The sequence below is a fragment of the Bombina bombina genome, chromosome 4 (assembly GCF_027579735.1).
Source record: "Bombina bombina isolate aBomBom1 chromosome 4, aBomBom1.pri, whole genome shotgun sequence".
Taxonomy (NCBI): Eukaryota; Metazoa; Chordata; class Amphibia; order Anura; family Bombinatoridae; genus Bombina; species Bombina bombina.
In genome coordinates, this window is record NC_069502.1 from 486,066,811 (window position 1) to 486,091,251 (window position 24,441).

The 24,441-nt window shown below is 39.8% G+C and overlaps 1 protein-coding gene across 1 annotated transcript in view; it reads left to right on the plus strand.

Moving 5' to 3' along the window:
* Positions 1 to 24,441, plus strand: part of LRRC1 (leucine rich repeat containing 1) — a 447,671-nt gene that overhangs the window by 179,297 nt on the left and 243,933 nt on the right. The window contains exon 3 of the mRNA XM_053710387.1: positions 7,642 to 7,720. Coding sequence (XP_053566362.1) covers positions 7,642 to 7,720 — 79 coding nt within the window. The remainder of the gene's footprint in view (positions 1 to 7,641; positions 7,721 to 24,441) is intronic.

A 24,441-nucleotide genomic window follows, 5' to 3' on the forward strand; every position in this document is an offset into this window, starting at 1 on the left:
AGGCCCAAGTGGAAGCCACAGCTCTAGTAGAATGAGCTGTAATTCTTTCAGGAGGCTGCTGTCCAGCAGTCTCATAGGCTAAACGAATTATGCTACGAAGCCAGAAGGAGAGAGAGGTAGCCGAAGCCTTATGACCTCTCCTCTGACCAGAGTACACGACAAACAGGGAAGACGTTTGTCGAAAATCCTTAGTTGCCTGCAAGTAGAACTTGAGGGCACGAACTACATCCAGATTGTGTAGAAGACGTTCCTTCTTTGAAGAAGGATTTGGACACAAGGATGGAACAACAATCTCTTGATTGATATTCCTGTTAGTGACTACCTTAGGTAAGAACCCAGGTTTAGTACGCAGAACTACCTTGTCTGAGTGAAAAATCAGATAAGGAGAATCACAATGTAAGGCTGATAACTCAGAGACTCTTCGAGCCGAGGAAATAGCCATTAAAAACAGAACTTTCCAAGATAACAATTTTATATCAATGGAATGAAGGGGTTCAAACGGAACACCCTGTAAAACGTTAAGAACTAAGTTTAAACTCCATGGCGGAGCAACAGTTTTAAACACAGGCTTGATCCTAGCTAAAGCCTGACAAAAGGCCTGGACGTCTGGATTTTCTGACAGACGCCTGTGTAACAAGATGGACAGAGCTGAGATCTGTCCCTTTAATGAGCTAGCCGATAAACCCTTTTCTAAACCTTCTTGTAGAAAGGACAATATCCTAGGAATCCTAACCTTACTCCAGGAGTAACCTTTGGATTCGCACCAGTATAGGTATTTACGCCATATCTTATGGTAAATCCTTCTGGTAACAGGCTTCCTAGCCTGTATCAGGGTATCAATAACCGACTCAGAAAAACCACGTTTTGATAAAATCAAGCGTTCAATTTCCAAGCAGTCAGCTTCAGAGAAGTTAGATTTTGATGTTTGAATGGACCCTGTATCAGAAGGTCCTGTCTTAGAGGTAGAGACCAAGGCGGACAGGATGACATGTCCACTAGATCTGCATACCAAGTCCTGCGTGGCCATGCAGGCGCTATTAGAATCACTGATGCTCTCTCCTGTTTGATTTTGGCAATCAATCGAGGAAGCAGCGGGAAGGGTGGAAACACATAAGCCATCCCGAAGTTCCAAGGTGCTGTCAAAGCATCTATCAGAACCGCTCCCGGATCCCTGGATCTGGACCCGTAGCGAGGAAGTTTGGCGTTCTGGCGAGACGCCATGAGATCTATCTCTGGTTTGCCCCAACGTCGAAGTGTTTGGGCAAAGACCTCCGGATGAAGTTCCCACTGCCCCGGATGAAAAGTCTGGCGACTCAAGAAATCCGCCTCCCAGTTCTCCACTCCCGGGATGTGGATTGCTGACAGGTGGCAAGAGTGAGACTCTGCCCAGCGAATTATCTTTGATACTTCCATCATTGCTAGGGAGCTTCTTGTCCCTCCTTGATGGTTGATGTAAGCTACAGTCGTGATGTTGTCCGACTGAAACCTGATGAACCCCCGAGTTTTTAACTGGGGCCAAGCCAGAAGGGCATGGAGAACTGCTCTTAATTCCAGAATGTTTATTGGCAGGAGACTTTCCTCCTGATTCCATTGTCCCTGAGCCTTCAGAGAATTCCAGACAGCGCCCCAACCTAGTAGGCTGGCGTCTGTTGTTACAATTGTCCAGTCCGGCCTGCTGAATGGCATCCCCCTGGACAGATGTGGCCGAGAAAGCCACCATAGAAGAGAGTTTCTGGTCTCTTGATCCAGATTCAGAGTAGGGGACAAGTCTGAGTAATCCCCATTCCACTGACTCAGCATGCACAATTGCAGCGGTCTGAGATGTAGACGTGCAAAGGGTACTATGTCCATTGCTGCTACCATTAAGCCGATCACCTCCATGCATTGAGCTACTGACGGGAGTTGAATGGAATGAAGGACACGGCATGCATTTAGAAGCTTTGTTAATCTGTCTTCTGTCAGATAAATCTTCATTTCTACAGAATCTATAAGAGTCCCCAAGAATGGAACTCTTGTGAGAGGAAAAAGAGAACTCTTCTTTTCGTTCATTTTCCATCCATGCGACCTTAGAAATGCCAGAACTAACTCTGTATGAGACTTGGCAGTTTGAAAGCTTGAAGCTTGTATCAGAATGTCGTCTAGGTACGGAGCTACCGAAATTCCTCGCGGTCTTAGTACCGCCAGAAGGGCACCCAGAACCTTTGTGAAGATTCTTGGAGCCGTAGCCAATCCGAATGGAAGAGCTACAAACTGGTAATGCCTGTCTAAGAAGGCAAACCTTAGATACCGGTAATGATCTTTGTGAATCGGTATGTGAAGGTAAGCATCCTTTAAATCCACTGTGGTCATGTACTGACCCTTTTGGATCATGGGTAAGATTGTCCGAATAGTTTCCATTTTGAACGATGGAACTCTTAGGAATTTGTTTAGGATCTTTAAATCCAAGATTGGCCTGAAAGTTCCCTCTTTTTTGGGAACCACAAACAGGTTTGAGTAAAACCCTTGTCCTTGTTCCGACCGCGGAACCGGATGGATCACTCCCATTAATAACAGATCTTGTACACAGCGTAGAAACGCTTCTTTCTTTATCTGGTTTGTTGACAACCTTGACAGATGAAATCTCCCTCTTGGGGGAGAGAATTTGAAGTCTAGAAGGTATCCCTGAGATATGATCTCTAGCGCCCAGGGATCCTGAACATCTCTTGCCCAAGCCTGGGCGAAGAGAGAGAGTCTGCCCCCCACTAGATCCGGTCCCGGATCGGGGGCCCTCGGTTCATGCTGTCTTTGGGGCAGCAGCAGGTTTCCTGGCCTGCTTGCCCTTGTTCCAGGACTGGTTAGGTTTCCAGCCTTGTCTGTAACGAGCAACAGCTCCTTCCTGTTTTGGTGCAGTGGAAGTTGATGCTGCTCCTGCTTTGAAATTCCGAAAGGGACGAAAATTAGACTGTCTAGCCTTAGCTTTGGCTTTGTCTTGAGGCAGGGCGTGGCCCTTACCTCCTGTAATGTCAGCGATAATTTCTTTCAAACCGGGCCCAAATAAAGTTTGCCCCTTGAAAGGTATATTAAGTAATTTGGACTTAGAAGTTACATCAGCTGACCAGGATTTTAGCCACAGCGCCCTACGTGCCTGAATGGCGAATCCTGAGTTCTTAGCCGTAAGTTTGGTTAAATGTACTACGGCCTCCGAAATGAATGAATTAGCTAGTTTAAGGACTCTAAGCCTGTCCGTAATGTCGTCCAGCGTAGCTGAACTAAGGTTCTCTTCCAGAGACTCAATCCAAAATGCTGCCGCAGCCGTAATCGGCGCGATGCATGCAAGGGGTTGCAATATAAAACCTTGTTGAACAAACATTTTCTTAAGGTAACCCTCTAATTTTTTATCCATTGGATCTGAAAAAGCACAGCTATCCTCCACCGGGATAGTGGTACGCTTAGCTAAAGTAGAAACTGCTCCCTCCACCTTAGGGACCGTTTGCCATAAGTCCCGTGTGGTGGCGTCTATTGGAAACATCTTTCTAAATATTGGAGGGGGTGAGAACGGCACACCGGGTCTATCCCACTCCTTAGTAACAATTTCAATTAGTCTCTTAGGTATAGGAAAAACGTCAGTACTCGCCGGTACCGCAAAGTATTTATCCAACCTACACAATTTTTCTGGTATTGCAACAGTGTTACAATCATTAAGAGCCGCTAAAACCTCCCCTAGTAATACACGGAGGTTCTCCAATTTAAATTTAAAATTTGAAATATCTGAATCCAATCTGTTTGGATCAGAACCATCACCCACAGAATGAAGCTCTCCGTCCTCATGTTCTGCAAGCTGTGACGCAGTATCAGACATGGCCCTAGTATTATCAGCGCACTCTGTTCTCACCCCAGAGTGATCACGCTTGCCTCTTAGTTCTGGTAATTTAGCCAAAACTTCAGTCATAACAGTAGCCATATCTTGTAATGTTATCTGTAATGGCCGCCCAGATGTACTAGGCGCCATAATATCACGCACCTCCCGGGCGGGAGATGCAGGTACTGACACGTGAGGCGAGTTAGTCGGCATAACTCTCCCCTCGCTGTTTGGTGAAATTTGTTCAATTTGTACAGATTGGCTTTTATTTAAAGTAGCATCAATACAGTTAGTACATAAATTTCTATTGGGCTCCACCTTGGCATTGGAACAAATGACACAGATATCTTCCTCTGAATCAGACATGTTTAACACACTAGCAATAAACTTGCAACTTGGTTACAATCTTATTTAACAAAAACGTACTGTGCCTCAAAGAAGCACTAAACGATTAAATGACAGTTGAAATAATGAACTGAAAGACAGTTATAGCATCAATCCTTAAAAACAACACAACTTTTAGCAAAGGTTTGTTCCCATTAGTAAAGTAACAATAATTAAATTTGAAACATAAAAATTACAGAGCAACGTTTTTAATCACAGTCAATATATAAGTCTCACAGCTCTGCTGAGAGAATCTACCTCCCTCCAAAGAAGTTTGAAGACCCCTGAGTTCTGTTAGAGATGAACCGGATCATGCAGGAAATACAAGAGTAACTGACTGGAATTTTTTGATGCGTAGCAAAGAGCGCCAAAAACGGCCCCTCCCCCTCACACACAGCAGTGAGAGAGAAACGAAACTGTCACAATTAAAACAAGCAACTGCCAAGTGGAAAAATAATGCCCAAATATTTATTCACTCAGTACCTCAGAAAATGCAAACGATTCTACATTCCAGCAAAAACGTTTAACATAATAAATACCTATTAAAAGGTTTAATGTACTTTTAACAGAGTAATTCCGGTGAAATACCATCCCCAGAATACTGAAGTGTAGAGTATACATACATGTCATTATAACGGTATGGCAGGATTTTCTCATCAATTCCATTCAGAAAATAAAAACTGCTACATACCTCAATGCAGATTCATCTGCCCGCTGTCCCCTGATCTGAAGCTTTTACCTCCCTCAGATGGCCGAGAAACAGCAATATGATCTTAACTACTCCGGTTAAAATCATAGTAAAAACTCTGGTAGATTCTTCTTCAAACTCTGCCAGAGAGGCAATAACACGCTCCGGTGCTATTGTAAAATAACAAACTTTTGATTGAAGTTATAAAAACTAAGTATAATCACCATAGTCCTCTCACACATCCTATCTAGTTGTTGGGTGCAAGAGAATGACTGGGAGTGACGTAGAGGGGAGGAGCTATATGCAGCTCTGCTGGGTGAATCCTCTTGCATTTCCTGTTGGGGAGGAGTTATATCCCAGAAGTAATGATGACCCGTGGACTGATCACACATAACAGAAGAAATATATATATATATATATATATATATATATATATATATATATATATATATATATATATATATATATATATATATATATATATATATATATATATATTGTACCGTGATTAGAACATATAGCAGGTTCGCATAAGAGACTCTTAAACATTATAGGATAATAGTTTTAATAGGCTACTTGCATGCTAGAATAGAATAAAATGGCTGAATTCCCATATATAATGAGTAAGTGTCCCTCAAAGATAAGTCTCTTTTCACTCATGGTAAAGGGAGAAGTATGTAATGTATGGCTGTATCATTGTTTTGTAAAGTAGCTCTGGAGACCAAGTTAACAAGTATAATACTGAATAAGGAGAGTGAGAGATCACGACATAATCCTGTATGTGCACATCACTTATCTAAGAGGAGTAATAAATGTAGAATATAAATGTGGGAAGACACAACAATAACTAAAGGACAACAAGTATCACCAGCTATGACAACAATATGTAAACTTGTTAGGTGTGGAGATGGTTGGAGAATTAGTAGCACTACAGCAGTTCTGCAGTGCTAAAGGCTAAAAGTAAATTGTAGTTCTTATAGTATTGGCTCTTATTGACCTACATGGTATAAGAATAGTGCTGAACTTAATACATTCCAGCACCTGGTGATAGTCTCCTGTAGGGATGGAAACTATGCAAGGAGAGGAAGCAGCACGGCTCAGGAACACATCCGTAGATCAGCTGGGTGATCCAGAGAAATGAATACACAAGCAGGATATATACACTGCTAGTGTAAAATAAATTAAATAATTACACTGCTAGTGTAAAATAAAGTTAAAGTGTTGAGGTGCCCACCTGTAGAGAGGGGGACTGAGCTTGTCCCAAAAACTTGAGCAAAAGAAAAAGGCAGCACACACGGATCCAAATAAAAAGCAGAGTTTAATCCATTGAAGAAACACACAGCATAACACAGAGGGGGAAAGGGGTGTGACCACGCCCCTTTCCCTCTCCGTGTTATGCTGTGTGTTTCTTCAATGGATTAAACTCTGCTTTTTATTTGGATCCGTGTGTGCTACCTTTTTCTTTTGCTCAAGAGAAGGAAACTAGTCTAACATGCTGAGATAAAACATTAAGGGAACAGTAGTTCTATAGGCATCTAAATGGAAAAACCGTGCAATATAGAATGCAGTTTTCCCATGCACATTGGGAAGGCATACCATTCTTTTACCCAATGCCACAAACTAGGAACATTGATACAAGTTCAGATTCTGCAACCAATATGGCCCCCTCTGTATGGATCTGAGGTTTCAGAGAGCAATAGCCTGTAGCTAAGGCAGGGGTGTGTAGAGTGTCCGGGTGATAAAATGATGACCCCCACATTTAACTGATCGCTCCTGTTTAGTTTCCGCTATCCTGTGTTTGTTAGGGTGGTGTAGGGCTTAACAGGCTGTGAGCCATCTAGCAGCTTTAAATTGCGTTCAGGTAGAGATCCCCTAGCGAATAGCCATATCGCCACAGGATCAGGGTTCCAAGTTTAGGTAGGCAATCGGGGTAAGCTCCTAGGATCAACATGATGTCTGATGGTGTTGCCCATTGTGGATGCATTCCAGGAACATTGTGCTGCAGATCTGGCGTGTCATGCTCATCTGGGTCAACTGTGGGTCCCTCTGTGTCAGGTAGGCTTTTAGAGAGTGGATGCCGACTTGTAAAGTACTTCTTCCACCAAGTGAGTACTCCACTCAGGGTTCAGGAGACCCATGAGGGAACTAAAGTGTCTCTCCATTTTCTTGGCTACCATTTGTAATAGAGCAGCAGCAGCAGAAGTCTCCATTGTTGGGTAATTTTGTGCTCACTGTAATCTCCGTAGATTTGCACCTCACTCTCTTCCAATTTTCGGGAGTTTAGCCTATATAATATAGTATATGGTTTGTATCATAGAAAAACTGCTTTACTCTAGTATCTGGATGCAGCGGAAAAAAAAGAGCAATGATTCAACAGATCACGAGCTTCATGAACGCCAGAGTAGGCCACCACCTTGGCTCACGCTAGGCTAGATCCGATCTCAGTCGATTTTATCAGGCAATCGTGGTATTATTTGATGCATAATTGGCTTATGAAGCCAGATCTTGTGGTTATATGGTGAGATGCTGATGTGTATCAGAAACAACCAGCAGATTATTAATGGAGATCTGGGATCCTCACATTTAGTGACCTATCATGGCTTCTTCCTAGCCACACCCCCTAACTCCTATACTTTTTTATTGTACAGAAATAGTGCACTCAAATCAATGTAATTGTGAATTTTTGTGTTTAAAAAAAAAAACAAAACAAAAAACTTTTTTTTTCTTCCAGATATTCCTGAAATTCCAGAAAGCATCTCATTTTGTAAAGCACTCCAAGTAGCTGATTTCAGTGGAAATCCACTTACCAGGTAATATTTCCATATTTTTTTTCTACACTTGAAAAATGTAATATGGGTTAAATATTTAGTGTATTCTATAATTTCTTAGAGATTGCATTTTGCATAGTTTTATTCAAGTTTCAAGAATAACTATTGTAAGTTAAAGGGACACAAGTCAAAATTAAACTTTCATGATTCAGATAGAACTTGCTATTTTAAACAACTTTCCAGTTTTTATTTCCGTTAACACATTGTGCACAGTATTTTTATAGTTACACTTTTTGAATCACCAGCTCATACTGAGCATGTGCAAGGATTCACAGAATATGCGTATAGGCATTTGTGATTGGCTGATGACTGTCACATGACACAGGAAATACACATACCTTGAAATTTGTCCAAGGAAAATTTAGATTTTTGACAAGCCATAACGTGCACTTTAAATTAACGTGCACAATAAAGAGCAGAAGCTGTACTTTATTGCAGCAGATACATTGCTGTAAAGTGTGTAAAAAGACAACTGCAAACATATAAAGCTATCTATTGTGCCAGCTAAGCCAAAGTGTAAGGGACAGCTTTCAAAAAGCCAACAACGTATGTGAATGCTCAAGTGTCTGTCACACGGTGCAATAATACTGCCTACCAAGATAGTGATGCCCAGTATGAAAATATAGAGCTTCACTAACTGTCCCTTGTACTGGGTTAAAATAAAAGAATGTCTTTAAAGAGAGCTGTAGGCATAGGGGAAAATAATAAAATAGCACGGTCAGTAGTAACCATGCTAATGTAGTTGTAGCTATCAGTTTATAGTCTTTTTAGTAAACCACACAAATAATGGAGGGTGTTCTGTGTAGCTATTGTCAGAAAATGTATTTTTGACCTATGGTTACTGCAAAGGTCTACGAATATGCTTCCACTAGGCTTTTTCAGTAGACTCTATCATAGACTGGTGTTTTTAGAGAACATGTAAGGCTGTTTGCAGACAATATTCGGTGCCGTGCATACATTAATGATTTTGTGGATCTCATATTTAAAATGAAAGGGTCATTCCTGCACCCCTTGCTGTATGGCTGGGTACTAGGGCACACATTTTCATTGGTTAATGTTAGACTTTTGCTTTCACTCCTTTTCTAGGCCTCACTGCTCCATAGGCACGTTGTGGGAGTCCCTCTGAAATGTTTTATGATTCTTTTATTCAGTGTAATTAAAGGAACTGTGTTTAGGTGGTGTGTTTGTGTTCATCTTATGTAGTGGTTATTCTCACCTCTAATTATGTGCTCAAGACTTCAGTTGCTTCTCTGACAAGAGTTCTCTGATTGAACCTGAACACAAGGCTCCAGCTGCTCATTAAGTACACTGAGATTTAATAAGAACTGCAGCAGAAAAGGAAACGCTACCCAATTTATAATATATGACCCTCTACATATACCAGAAGGAAAGACAGAGATACAAAAAGGTTAAAAAGGGAGCGCTTAAATAGCTATTCCAAAAAAAAAAAAAAGCAAAATACAATGAATGAAATTCAGCTATTAAAACTCAAATGATCAAACTCAATCTCTCAGAATTTATGAGTATAAACACATAGGTAAAAACATGAAATTAGTGGTTAGTTTTAAAAAAAACATATTTTAGGTTGCGGATATGGACATTCCATAAAATAGTGCTACAAATATGATTTTGCTGTATTCAGATAAAAAGTATAAAGCAAGAAACAATATGATACAGACTAAAATTATATATATGATATATACAAAACAAAGAAAAAGTGGCAAACAGTCATGTAGAAAGTGACTAATGGTGATAGCCCGATGGAATAGTTGAGCTTATAGTCTCTAGTGAGGAAATATCAGGAACAAAATATTATCTTTGTATTTATGTAAGTATGTCTATCGGGAGTATGTCTCCAAAGGCGTACTCCTGTCCGTTACTCACTTTTGACGTACTTTGCTGATTAATATCAGACTGATATTATTGACTATGTGATCCAAGCTTTTAGTACTTTAGCATCTCTGGCAGTAGTTGGTCCTTCAGGTCCTCTGTAAGAACAAATATGTTCTTATGGGTCCGTTACCAGTATTAGTGCTTAGTGGTTACCTTGGTAATACGTGTTGGCAGAAAGAATCACCTCTGTTGAGGAGGTCCTCAGTAGAGCCGATTGGCAAATAATACCTGGCGGCCAGTGACCGCGTCTTTGAACAGCTGCTTCCTTGTGGGTTAAAGCTTGACAGGTGAAATCCACTCTAAACTGTTACTCTACAGTCGATCCTAGAGAACATGTCTTTGGCGGTCTGTGACTGTGTCTCTGGTAGGCGGTATCTTTAGAGATGGATATAAGTAGAGACAGAATCCCCTCCGTTCTTTGGGCCCACAGGTGGACCAGGTGAGGAAGTCCCTTGGATTGATGCCGAATCGTATTGAGAAGTACCTCCTGTTTGGATGTACTCGGTAAAGTTCTGGCTAAATGCCTGTAGATGAGTGTAGATGTTCACAACGTCTTAGAGCTCCCAGAATACAACGCGTTTCAGCCTCTCTACGTTTTTCAAGCATTCTTAGCTCTCTTAGTGGGTGACTTTTAAAGCCCACATGTGGAAAACGTTGTGCTCTGATTGGAGAGATTTTAATTAGATTTTGTCAGAGTGTTTATTGCAATATTGTTTTCATTGTCAATAGTCCATTCGGAATTTGTATCATATGAAAATTGCAAGACATTTTGCACATTATGTTTAGTTTGTAAATGGGCTTTCTTTCTAAATAAAGTTGTAATATTTCCCATATTCAGCCAAAAATCTGTAAGCCATTTACGATGCAGTTAGCCCAATTCGTCCAATGAACCTGCATAACTTTATTTCTGTTTATTATGTTCACCTTTTGTAGTAGGTCTATTATGTATACATTGTAACACTTCATATCGTGTATTGCCATATTTAACCCAAATATTGATACAAATTCCGAATGGACTATTGACAATGAAAACAATATTGTGATAAACACTCCATGACAAAATCTTATTAAAATCTCTACAATCAGAGCACAACGTTTTAAACACATGGGCTTTAAAAGCCACCCACTAAGGGCTTGATTTATCATTTATATTTTCCTATATTTTCTCCTAAGAGTTCTCCTGTGAAATAATTACCCTTTCTCTTGTAAGGTGTATCCAGTCCACGGATCATCCATTACTTGTGGGATATTCTCCTTCCCAACAGGAAGTTGCAAGAGGATCACCCACAGCAGAGCTGCTATAAAGCTCCTCCCCTAACTGCCATACCCAGTCATTCTCTTCCAAACTCTCAACATAGCTGGAGGTAGTAAGAGGAAAGTGGTGTAATATAGTTAGTTTTTTCTTCAATCAAAAGTTTATTGTTTTTAAATGGTACCGGAGTTGTACTATTTTATCTCAGGCAGCATTTAGAAGAAGAATCTGCCTGCGTTTTTCTATGATCTTAGCAGAAGTAACTAAGATCCACTGCTGTTCTCACATATGTCTGAGGAGTGAGGTAACTTCAGAGGGAGAATGGCGTGCAGGTTATCCTGCAATAAGGTATGTGCAGTTAAGTTTTTCTAGGGATGGAATTTGCTAGAAAAAAGCTGCTGATACCGGATTAATGTAAGTTAAGCCTAAATACTGTGATTTAATAGTGACTAGTATCAGGCTTGCTATCAGAGGTATATACTCTGATTAATGTGCAATATAAAACGTTTGCTGGCATGTTTAATCGTTTTTATATATGCTTTGGTGATAAAACGTATTGGGGCCTAGTTTTTTCCACATGGCTGGCTTGATTTTTGACTAGAAACAGTTTCCTGAGGCTTTCCACTGTTGTAATGAGTGGGAGGGGCCTATTTTAGCACTTTTTTGCGCAGTTAAAATTACAGACAGAGACATTCAGCTTCCCTCAGCAGTCCCCTGCATGCTTTAGGACATCTCTGAAGGGCTCAAAAGGCTTCAAAAGTCATATATTGAGGAAGGCAAAGCCACAGTGGAGCTGTGGCAGTTGTGACTGTTTAAAAAACGTTTTTTTCAATTTGTTAATCCGTTTTTTGTATTAAGGGGTTAATCATCCATTTGCAAGTGGGTGCAATGATCTGCTAACTTTTTACATACACTGTAAAAATTTCGTTAGTTTAACTGCCTTTTTTCACTGTTCTTTCAAATTTTAGCAAAATTTGTTTCCCTTAAAGGCACAGTAACGTTTTTTATATTGCTTGTTTAACTTGATGTAAAGTGTTTTCCAAGCTTGCTAGTCTCATTGCTAGTCTGTATAAACATGTCTGACATAGAGGAAACTCCTTGTTCATTATGTTTAAAAGCCATGGTGGAACCCCATATGAGAATGTGTACTAAATGTATTGATTTCACTTTAAACAATAAAGATCAGCTTTTATCTTTAAAAAAATTATCACCAGAGGATTCTGGCGAGGGGGAAGTTATGCCGACTAACTCTCCCCATGTGTCAGACCCTTTGACTCCCGCTCAAGGGACTCACGCTAAAATGGTGCCAAGTACATCAAAGACGCCCATAGCGATTACTTTGCAGGACATGGCGGCAATAATAGATAATACCCTGTCAGCGGTATTAGCCAGACTGCCGGAATTCAGAGGAAAGCGTGATAGCTCTGGGGTTAGATGTAGTACAGAGCGCGCAGATGCCTTAAGGCCCATGTCTGATACTGCATCACAATATGCAGAAGCTGAGGAAAGGAGAGCTTCAGTCTGTGGGTGACATTTCTGATTCGGAGAAACCTGATTCAGATATTTCTACTTTTAAATTTAAGCTTGAGAACCTCCGTTTATTGCTTGGGGAGGTGTTAGCTGCTCTGAATGACTGTGACACAATTGCAGTACCAGAGAAATTGTGTAGACTGGATAAATACTATGCAGTGTCAGTGTGTACTGATGTTTTTCCAATACCTAAAAGGTTTACAGAAATCATTAATAAGCATTGGGACAGACCCGGTGTGCCGTTTTCCCCCCCTCCTATTTTTAGAAAAATGTTTCCAATAGACGCCACCACACAGGACTTATGGCAGACGGTCCCTAAGGTGGAGGGAGCAGTTTCTACTTTAGCAAAGCGTACCACTATCCCTGTCGAGGACAGTTGTGCTTTTTCAGATCCAATGGATAAAAAATTAGAAGGTTACCTTAAGAAAATGTTTATTCACCAAGGTTTTATCCTGCAGCCCCTTGCATGAATTGCGCCTGTTACTGCTGCTGCGGCGTTCTGGTTTGAGTCTCTGGAAGAGACCTTTCAGACAGCTACTCCATTGACTGAAAAACTTGACAAGCTTAGAACACTTAAGCTAGCTAATTCTTTTGTTTCTGACGCCATTGTTCATTTGACTAAACTAACGGCTAAGAATTCTGGATTCGCCATCCAAGCGCGTAGGGCGCTATGGCTTAAATCTTGGTCAGCTGACGTGACTTCAAAGTCTAAATTACTTAACATTCCCTTCAAGGGACAGACCCTATTCGGGCCTGGTTTGAAGGAAATTATTGCTGACATTACTGGAGGTAAGGGTCATACCCTTCCTCAAGAAAAGGCCAAATCAAAGGCCAAACAGTCTAATTTTCGTGCCTTTCGAAACTTCATGGCAGGTGCAGCATCAACGTCCTCTGCTACAAGACAAGAGGGAACTTTTGCTCAATCCAAGCCAGGCTGGAAACCTAACCAGTCCTGGAACAAAGGCAAGCAGGCCAGAAAGCCTGCTGCTGCCTCTAAGACAGCATGAAGGAACGGCCACCTATCCGGTAACGAATCTAGTAGGGGGCAGACTTTCTCTCTTCGCCCAGGTGAGGGCAAGAGATGTTCAGGATCCCTGGGCGTTGGAGATCATATCTCAGGGATAATTTCTGGACTTCAAAGCTTCCCCTCCTCAAGGGAGATTTCACATTTCGTGATTATCTGTAAACCAGATAAAGAAAGAGGCATTCTTACGCTGTGTGCAAGACCTCCTAGTTATGGGAGTGATCTGTCCAGTTCCACAGTCGGAACAGGGACAGGGTTTTTATTCAAATCTGTTTGTTGTTCTCAAAAAAGAGGGAACCTTCAGATCCATTTTGGATCTAAAGATCTTAAACAAATTCCTCAGAGTTCCATCGTTCAAAATGGAAACTATTCGGACCATCCTACCTATTAGCCAGGAGGGTCAGTACATTACCACAGTGAATTTGAAGGATGCTTACCTTCACATACCGATTAACATAGATCATCATCGGTTCCTAAGGTTTGCCTTTCTGGACAGGCATTACCAATTTGTGGCTCTTCCCTTCGGGTTAGCTACAGCTCCAAGAATCTTTACAAAGGTTCTGGGATCGCTTCTGGCGGTCCTAAGACCGCGAGTTATATCAGTGGCCCCTTATCTGGACGACATCCTGATACAGGCGTTAAGCTTTCAGATTGCCAAGTCACATACGGACATAGTTCTGGCATTTCTCAGGTCACATGGGTGGAAGGTGAAGAAGGAAAAGAGTTCTCTATCCCCACTCACAAGAGTCTCCTTCCTAGAGACTCTGATAGATTCTGTAAAAATGAAGATTTTCCTGACAGAATCCAGGTTATCAAAGCTTCTAAAATCTTGCCGTGTTTTTCATTCTATTCCGCGCCCTTCGGTGGCTCAGTGTATGGAAGTAATCAGCTTGATGGTAGCGGCGATGGACATAGTGCCATTTGCGCGACTACATCTCAGACCGCTGCAACTATGCATGCTCAGTCAGTGGAATGGGGATTACACAGATTTGTCCCCTCTGCTAAATCTGGATCAAGAGACCAGATATTCTCTTCTCTGGAGGCTATCTCGGGTCCATCTGTCCAAAGGTATGACCTTTCGCAGGCCAGATTGGACAATTGTAACAACATATGCTAGCCTTCTAGGTTGGGGTGCAGTCTGGATTTCCCTGAAGGCTCAGGGATCGTGGACTCAGGAGGAGAAACTCCTCCCAATAAATATTCTGGAGTTAAGAGCAATATTCAATGCTCTTCTAGCTTGGCCTCAGTTAGCAACCCTGAGGTTCATCAGATTTCAGTCGGACAACATCACGACTGTGGCTTACATCAACCATCAAGGGGGAACCAGGAGTTCCCTAGCGATGTTAGAAGTCTCCAAGATAATTCGCTGGGCAGAGACTCACTCTTGCCACCTATCAGCAATCCATATCCCAGGTGTAGAGAACTGGGAGGCGGATTTTCTAAGTCGTCAGACTTTTCATCCGGGGGAGTGGGAACTCCATCCGGAGGTGTTTGCTCAATTGGTTCATCGTTGGGGCAAACCAGAACTGGATCTCATGGCGTCTCGCCAGAACGCCAAGCTTCCTTGTTACGGATCCAGGTCCAGGGACCCAGAAGCGGCACTGATAGATGCTCTAGCAGCGCCTTGGTTCTTCAACCTGGCTTATGTGTTTCCACCATTTCCTCTGCTCCCTCGACTGATTGCCAAAATCAAACAGGAGAGAGCATCAGTGATCTTGATAGCGCCTGCGTGGCCACGCAGGACCTGGTATGCAGGCCTAGTGGACATGTCATCCTTTCCACCATGGACCCTGCCTCTGAGGCAAGACCTTCTACTACAAGGTCCTTTCAATCATCCAAATCTAATTTCTCTGAGACTGACTGCATGGAGATTGAAAGCTTGATTTTATCAAAGTGTGGCTTCTTCGAGTCAGTCATTGATACCTTAATACAGGCACGAAAGCCTGTCACCAGGAAAATCTACCATAAGATATGGCGTAAATACCTTTATTGGTGTGAATCCAAGAATTACTCATGGAGTAAGGTTAGGATTCCTAGGATATTGTCCTTTCTCCAAGAGGGGTTGGAAAAAGGATTATCAGCTAGTTCTTTAAAGGGACAGATTTCTGCTCTGTCTATTCTTTTGCACAAGCGTGTGGCAGAAGTTCCAGTTGTTCAAGCTTTTTGTCAGGCTTTGGTTAGAATTAAGCCTGTGTTTAAACCTGTTGCTCCCCCATGGAGCTTAAACTTGGTTCTTAAATTTCTTCAAGGGGTTCCGTTTGAACCCCTTCATTCCATTGATATCAAACTTTTATCTTGGAAAGTTCTGTTTTTGATGGCTATTTCCTCGGCTCGGAGAGTCTCTGAGTTATCTGCCTTATGATTATATCTGCCAATATGATTCTCCTTATTTTCCATTCAGATTAAGTAGTTCTGCGTACAAAACCTGGGTTTTTACCTAAGGTAGTTTCTAACAAGAATATCAATCAAGAGATTGTTGTTCCATCATTGTGTCCTAATCCTTCTTCAAAGAAGGAACACCTTTTACATAATCTGGACGTGGTCCGTGCTTTAAAGTTTTACTTACAAGCTACTAAAGATTTTCGCCAAACATCTACTCTGTTTGCTGTTTACTCTGAACAGAGGAGAGGTCAAAAAGCTTCGGCAACCTCTTTCTTTTTGGCTTCGGAGCGTAATACGCTTAGCCTATGAGACTGCTGGACAGCAGCCTCCTGAAAGGATTACAGCTCATTCTACTAGAGCTGTGGCTTCCACCTGGGCCTTTAAAAATGAGTCTTCTGTTGAACAGATTTGCAAGGCGGCGACTTGGTCTTCGCTTCATACGTTTTCAAAATTTTACAAATTTGATACTTTTGCTTCTTCGGAGGCTTTTTTTGGGAGAAAGGTTCTACAGGCAGTGGTTCCTTCCATTTAAGCCTGCCTTGTCCCTCCCTTCATCTGTGTACTTTAGCTTTGGTATTGGTATCCCACAAGTAATGGATGATCCGTGGACTGGATACACCTTACAAGAGAAAACATAATTTATGCTTACATGATAAATTTATTTCTCTTGTGGTGTATCCAGTCCACGGCCCGCCCTGTCTTTTTAAGGCAGGTCTAAATTTTTATTTAAACTACAGTCACCACTGCACCCTATGGTTTCTCCTTTCTCGGCTTGTTTCGGTCGAATGACTGGATATGGCAGTGAGGGGAGGAGCTATATAGCAGCTCTGCTGTGGGTGATCCTCTTGCAACTTCCTGTTGGGAAGGAGAATATCCCACAAGTAATGGATGATCCGTGGACTGGATACACCACAAGAGAAATAAATTTATCAGGTAAGCATAAATTATGTTATTTATCATTCAAAAATATGCCTAAAAAGTTCGACTGTAAAATTCTCCCACTCTGTTCTAACTCTCCTTTGAGAACATGTTCTCCAAAAAAGTGTTAAATTAGATATTTTTTGTCGTATTTCATATAGCTCTCCTCACAATTCTCCTAGTTAGAAATTTATCATATATATTCTACTGTGGAGGACTGAAAGTTCTCCTGCAAATTTCTGCCCTAAAGTTCTCCATACCTACAGTGGAGAACAGCATTAGAAATCTATTCTCTACCAATTGTAGAAACAGTTACACAAAAAAAGGGCTCTACAAGGTGCAAAAATGATCTATAACAAAGCACAGCAATAATGTTTGTTGGAGCGCAATAATAATTTGTGATGGAGTGAAAAAAATATATATACTGGAGTGCCAAAATAATATATAACAAAGCAAAAAAATGATATCTATCGGGGCATAAAAATAAGATATAAAAAAGCGCTAAAATTGAAGCACAAAAACAATGAAAATGTAGATCTCTTTTCATATATGAAAGTTTGCTGAAGAGGGGCATTAACAAAGCTACTAGGAAGACTGTGTAAAGATTTCTATTGGTTTATATATGATTGACATGGAGAATAGTTAATTATTTTTAGTGATAAATAAGGAGAAGATACTAATCTGATTGGAGAAATTTATCATTATTTCTCCTCAGCTCTCCTATGGGGAAAAAAACAACAACTTTTTTATGATAAATACGGGAGCACATGTGCGCCTCTCCTAAGGAGAAATGCGGAGAACTGATGGGAGACATAAAGGAGAATTCCCCAAATGATTGATAAATTGAGCCCTAAGAGGCAGAGAGGCTGAAACGTGTTGTATTCTGGGAGCTCTAAGACGTTGTGAACATCTACACTCATCTACAGGCATTTAGCCAGAACTTTACTGAGTGCTTCCAAACAGGAGGTACTTCTCAATACGACTCGGCATCAATCCGACAAGGGACTTCCTCACCTGGTCTGCCTGCAGGCCCAAAGAACGAGGGGATTCTGTCTCTGCTTATACCCATCTCTAATGATATCGTCTACCCATATTTGTTCTTACATAGGACCTGAAGGACCAACTACTGCCAGAAACGCTAAAGTACTAAAAGCTTGGATCACAAAGGCAATATTATCAGTCTGATATTAATCAGCAAAGTATGTCAAAAGTGAGTAACAGACAGGCGTACGCCTTTGGAGACATACTCCCGATAGACATACTTACATAAATACAAAGATAATATTTTGCTCCTGATATTTCCTCACTAGAGACTATAAGCTCAACTATTCCATTGGGCTATCACCATTAGTCACTTTCTACATGACTGTTTGCAGCATTTTCTTTGTTTTGTATATATCATATATATAATTTTAGAATCACTCCAACACTTGAGAAGAAATAAGTAGTCTGAAGACAGAGCTGTAAATTGTTGCAAAGTATTTATTCGGACAGCAACACATATACAGGTGAACACCACTCCACACACACCTCAGCTACATCCGATGCGTTTCCTGACGCTAAACGGCACTTCGTTAGGGATATTGTCAGCTGTTACGCTACTCCCTTTTATTAGGCTCACCACTCACATACAATTTTAAATGTAAAGTAACACTTATACAGCCCTTTGTTCAAAGGAGTAAAAAAATAAACAATTACAAAATAAAATAACAAATACAATATTACAATTTGAGTGCATTGGGGAAACATCGTTATCTACAATTGTAATCTTAATATAATCTTGGTTTAGTACTTTAAAAGCATTAATAAATTTTGTTAATTTCTTCCAATTTTATACATTTTTGAACACCTTATAAAGAAAAGTCATATATTCACAATCTCAAAACCAAAACCATGATGAAGATATATTCTTTAGAATATGAATAAAAATAGTAATATGGTAATATGATGATATGTGGACGTTAAAGTTTAGGTAGATCCTGGCTATGTTATTTCACACTCTGCCATATAATCTTGCCTATATAATATAATATATATGAGCATCACCCCGACACTGTGGATAACATGTACGGAAGATATAGACCAGTATTGACAGTGGTAAATGTGAGATTATGTTTGTACAATGTCAGGTGCGGCATGTTGGATATATTAGGAATGCTTGTCCTATTTCACTGTGCGATCTAGCAGAGGATTCGAGTTGACAAATGTCTGAGCTAAAATTATATAGGACATGCACTAAATGAATATATGAGAAAAAAGAGAATAATATGGAATCTAAAAGGAAACCATAAGATTCAAATAACACAGGCGCTGAGCAGCTTAAAATAGAAAAATATAAAAAATAATAATTATTGAGCATATAACGCCAAATATATGTGCGAGTGATAACACCTGGTGCGAACTAAATAAACCAAAAAAAGTGCTAACAACAAAGGATAATAAAAGTGTACAAATTTAATAACATAAGTGAAACAGATAAAATACAAAAAGTATATTTTTGCAAACACAGTGGCGCTGATCAGACGCAATATTGGAGTGTAGTATACAAACGGCAACAATGTGTCATAATATACAATACAAATGTAACAATATGAAGAGTGTGGTTGTAATCGATTTCCTGATATGATTCGATGTGGCAGTTTTTAAATTAGCCCAGATTTGAAGAAAGATTTTGATCTTCAATTGGAGCTGGAACGAGATGAGGAAGACCAATAAAATGACAGAAAAGGCAACAGCATAAGGTTATCACTTATACTTACACCGGAGGTCGGTGGTTTAGTCCTATATGTTCCTCTCAGTGGCATAAAACTCCAAACCGCAGGAAGCAGAAAATTCAGCCCAGCAAGAATAGTTGCAAACACCTTTACACACAGGTAACTGGGAAACTGCACCTACGGAGGCCGGAGAGAAACAAAAACAAAACAGAGCAGAGCAACGCCAGCTCCAATTGAAGATCAAAATCTTTCTTCAAATCTGGGCTAATTCAAAAACCGCCACATCGAATCATATCAGGAAATCGATTACAACCACACTCTTCATATTGTTACATTTGTATTGTATATTATGACACATTGTTGCCGTTTGTATACTACACTCCAATATTGCATCTGATCAGCGCCACTGTGTTTGCAAAAATATACTTTTTGTATTTTATCTGTTTCACTTATGTTATTAAATTTGTACACTTTTATTATCCTTTGTTGTTAGCACTTTTTTTGGTTTATTTAGTTCGCACCAGGTGTTATCACTCGCACATATATTTGGCGTTATATGCTCAATAATTATTATTTTTTATATTTTTCTATTTTAAGCTGCTCAGCGCCTGTGTTATTTGAATCTTATGGTTTCCTTTTAGATTCCATATTATTCTCTTTTTTCTCACTTAACTAATAGAGGTTGGGAGTTTCCTCTTGTCTATCACAGGTTTAATAGGTTTCCTTTTTTGCGCAGTTAACCCTTTGCTCTCTCTTTGTGTTTTTCACTAAATGAATATATACATTATAGACTGTAATGTCCATCACCGTAACATACATATACCACGGTTAAGTGATTGTAATGTAATAGTTACAATGTAATACTAAATACGGCTACAAATGGGGCCCATACCTGATCTGGTATAATAAAGGTTCTGGATACTGGTTAATATGAGGAAAATAGAAATTACCTCTAATTATTTTCACAGAACCTATAACATATCCATAATTATAGTATGATAGTCCATTCAGGGTGCCTATCCTATATACAATGGGTAATTGCTAATATTATATGTATCAATAATGCGGACCCAGGACCATATAGATACTTAGATCATAATTAGGTGTTCCCTAGGTGCACATATATAATATACATAATAATGACCAATCCAATATTAATAGATAACTACTGTTATATGATGAAATATTCTAACTCATAATAACTCAGGTTATATAAATGAATGCTCATAGCTGTAATTAGCTTCTCTATAAATAAACCCAAAAATTGTTATTCTCATTCATGCCATAGGGCATAACGGAGTTAAGTCTAAAGATCCATCTGGCTTCTTTAAGTAAAGCCTGTTCAGTGTCACCTCCTCTAATCCCAGGTTTTAACCTCTCCAATCCCCAGCTTTTAAAGGACTGAGTTTTGCCATCATGATTTAATAGAAAATGTCTGGCTACACTTGTTGTTTTCTTGCCATTTTCCAAATCTTTACTGGCTAGTCTGATGTTGCTTAGATGTTTGGTAATTCTTGTCCCAAGACAAGACATCTAGTCGTCATTCCCACATAGATTAGGTCACAATCACACGATACACAGTATATAACGTTGGTACTTTTGCAATTTATGTCGTTGTTAATAAACCACTTTTTATGGAACCTATCCGTTTATGGTTTTCTTTTTGATCATATGTTGACAAACTTTACAACAACCGCATGCAATTGACCCTTTGTATATTGGGGTTTTCTTGGCATTTCTGTTATAGTGACTGGTTGTAAGGCAGTCACTCAGATTGTTGGCCCTTCTATATGTGAACAAAGGTTTATCTGGGATGACAATTTGCAATTGTTCATCTGCTTGCAGAATATGCCAGTGTTTTTGTATGATATTGGAAACTGATGGACTATGACTTGTGTATGTGGAGATGAACCTGAGTGGGTGGTTATTTTCTACACTTTTAGGCCTCAAAAGTTCGGATCTATCCCTCATTAGGGCTTTATTATACGCTCTCGCTAAGGCTTTCCTAGAATAGCCTCTCTGAAGCAATCTAGTTCTTAGCTCTTTTGCAGCACAATTAAGATTCCACTGTTGAGCAATTCCTACGAATCCTAAGGTATTCACCTACCGGTAAGCTTTTAATAGTGTTTGGATGATGGTGACTATCAGCACGTAGGATGTTGTTAGTGGATGTGGGCTTTCTATATGTATCAGTCTCCACATGATTTTCAACCCTCCTAATAGTGAGATCCAAAAATTCTACTTTATTCTTATCAGTTGTCATGGTGAGAAATAAACCCAAAGGATTCGTGTTTAAAGTGGAAATAAATTCAGATAAGAGTTCATTAGTTCCCTCCCATACAAATAAAATGTCATCTATATACCCGGACCAGTGGGTAATATGCTGTGTAAACCGTTTTAAAGTATCGTGGAATACTATGGCTTCTTCCCACCAGCCCAGGTATATATTTGCATAGGTAGGGGCGCAAGATGTCCCCATTGCCGTCCCGCACGTTTTCAAATAAAACTTGTCATCGAAGACAAAATAATTGTGTCCCAATACAAATTCCAATAACTGTATTATAAATTCCTTAGTTGAATTGGACATGCAGTCATTTTTTAACAGAAAATGTGATACTGCCTTACAGCCGTGTCAATGCTGGTATACAGTGATTCAACGTCACAAGTGACTAGGATCGAGTTAGGCGTTAAAGAAATTTGATCAATTTTATTGAGTACGTGCATGGTGTCTCTAGTGTATGACGGCAAGGATTCAACAATATATCAAAGTCTTGCGTCAATATATTTGCTAGCCTTTTCTGTTAAAGAGGTTAAAACCTGGGATTAGAGGAGGTGACACTGAACAGGCTTTACTTAAAAAAGAAGCCAGATGAATCTTTAGACTTAACTCAGTTATGCCCTATGGCATGAATGAGAATAACAATATTTGGATTTATTTATAGAGAAGCTAATTACAGCTATGAGCAATCATTTATATAACCTGAGTTATTATGAGTTAGAATATTTCATCATATAACACAGTAGTTATCTATTAATATTGGATTGGTCATTATTATGTATATTATATATGTGCACCTAGGGAACTCCTAAATATGATCTAAGTATCTATATGGTCCTGGGTCCGCACTATTGATGCATATAATATTAGCAATTTATTACCCATTGTATATAGGATATGCACCCGGAATGGGCTATCATACTATAATTATGGATATGTTATAGGTTCTGTGAAAATAGAGGTCATTTCTATTTTCCTCATATTAACCAGTATCCAGAACCTTTATTATACCGGATCAGGTATGGGCCCCATTTGTAGCCGTATTTAGTATTACATTGTAACTATTACATTACAATCACTTAACCGTGGTATATGTATGTTATGGTGATGGACATTACGGTCCTATAATGTATATATTCATTTAGTGCATGTCCTATATAATTTTAGCTCAGACATTTGTCAACTCGAATCCCCTGCTAGATCGCACAGTGAAATAGGACAAGCATTCCTAATATATCCAACATGCCGCACCTGACATTGTACAAACATAATCTCACATTTACCACTGTCAATACTGGTGTATATGTTCCATACATGTAATCTACAGTGTTGGGGTGATGCTCATTGTTTAATCTTGCCCTGATGTAAGCTGGACAAGTGGTTTGGAAAATGATCGGTAATTGTTTGTTTGTGAGAATTTGTTTTGACAGAGGATTTAATTGCTGTGTGTACATGCTTAGGTGTTTGAGTGATGGCGAGTAATATAGGTATTATGATTAGAGGCTTGACCTGTACTGAATATGATAGGACATCCGCTCTAATATTGTATCCAATCGATACACTGGTATCTTACAACTTGTCTACAACACGTAAGCAATTGGATATGATTGGCTAATACAGGGGCGCGTCCTATTGTCCCATTGTGATTGGTTCCTACTTTCTTGTGCAAGGTTTAAAAGGGTTTGACGATGGATAATCGGCTTGTCATTTTTTCAATATATTACACATTGAGAAAGGCTGTATAACGGCCGAAACGCGTTTGTGTGCTGGCTTTTAAAAATTAATATCAATATTAATAACTTTTAGTAAATCCAGGAGCTGCCTTTGTATGCTATCTTATGTTACCCCTGGCACCTGACGCCGATGATTCCTGCTATCGGCCAGGAATACGGGGGGGGTGGCTTTTAACATAGCTTGGCAGTTTCATTGGAGTTAAAGTGTTGCTTTTTTGTTGTGGGTAATAATTTGGTGATTATTATATCGCCTTTCTTTTACTTTATATGAATTTTAATTAATGAAATAAACTTTTAGTTTTAATCTGTTTTTCTCACCTCCTAGAGGTGATTAATACGCTGTTTTATCACAGTTATTTACCAATTATAGGAAAAGAGTGCTTACTATTCTAATCCCCTCTTCATCCTTTTTTCTCTCCCCCTCCCTTACTTTGTGATAATATATATGACTCTAATGAAACAGTTGTTAAAAAGAACACAGGAGAGAGAACAAACTTTGTGTGAGCTAGCTGAGTTACAAGTGCAAATAGACGATCTTAAAGGGACAGTTCACCCAAAAAATGTCTCCCCTTTAAATTACTTTAAATTATTCCCAATGATCCTTTTAACCTGCTAGAGCAGTGCTTTCCAAACTGTATGTCGGGACACACTAGTGTGTCGACAGCAGTGTGTAGGTGTGTCCCTGCTTCAGCACAAATTTTTTTAAATTAAATTTTTTTTTTTAAAATTGTTTTTTTGGTTTCTAACTTTCCACCTGCGTGCTACGCATATCACATGGTTGACACATGATTGATACCTAGTGGGTCACAGTTCATCTTAACCAATTGGCACAGCTCAGTGGGAACTGAAACTATTACTATTGGCGGATTTTGCGGCACATTGGCTCCTGACTGCACGTGTATTCTCCTTAATTGGCTCGTGACTGCAAGTGTAGCCAGTGAGTGGGACAGCAGTGTGTTTGCAGTGCGGGCAGTAGTCA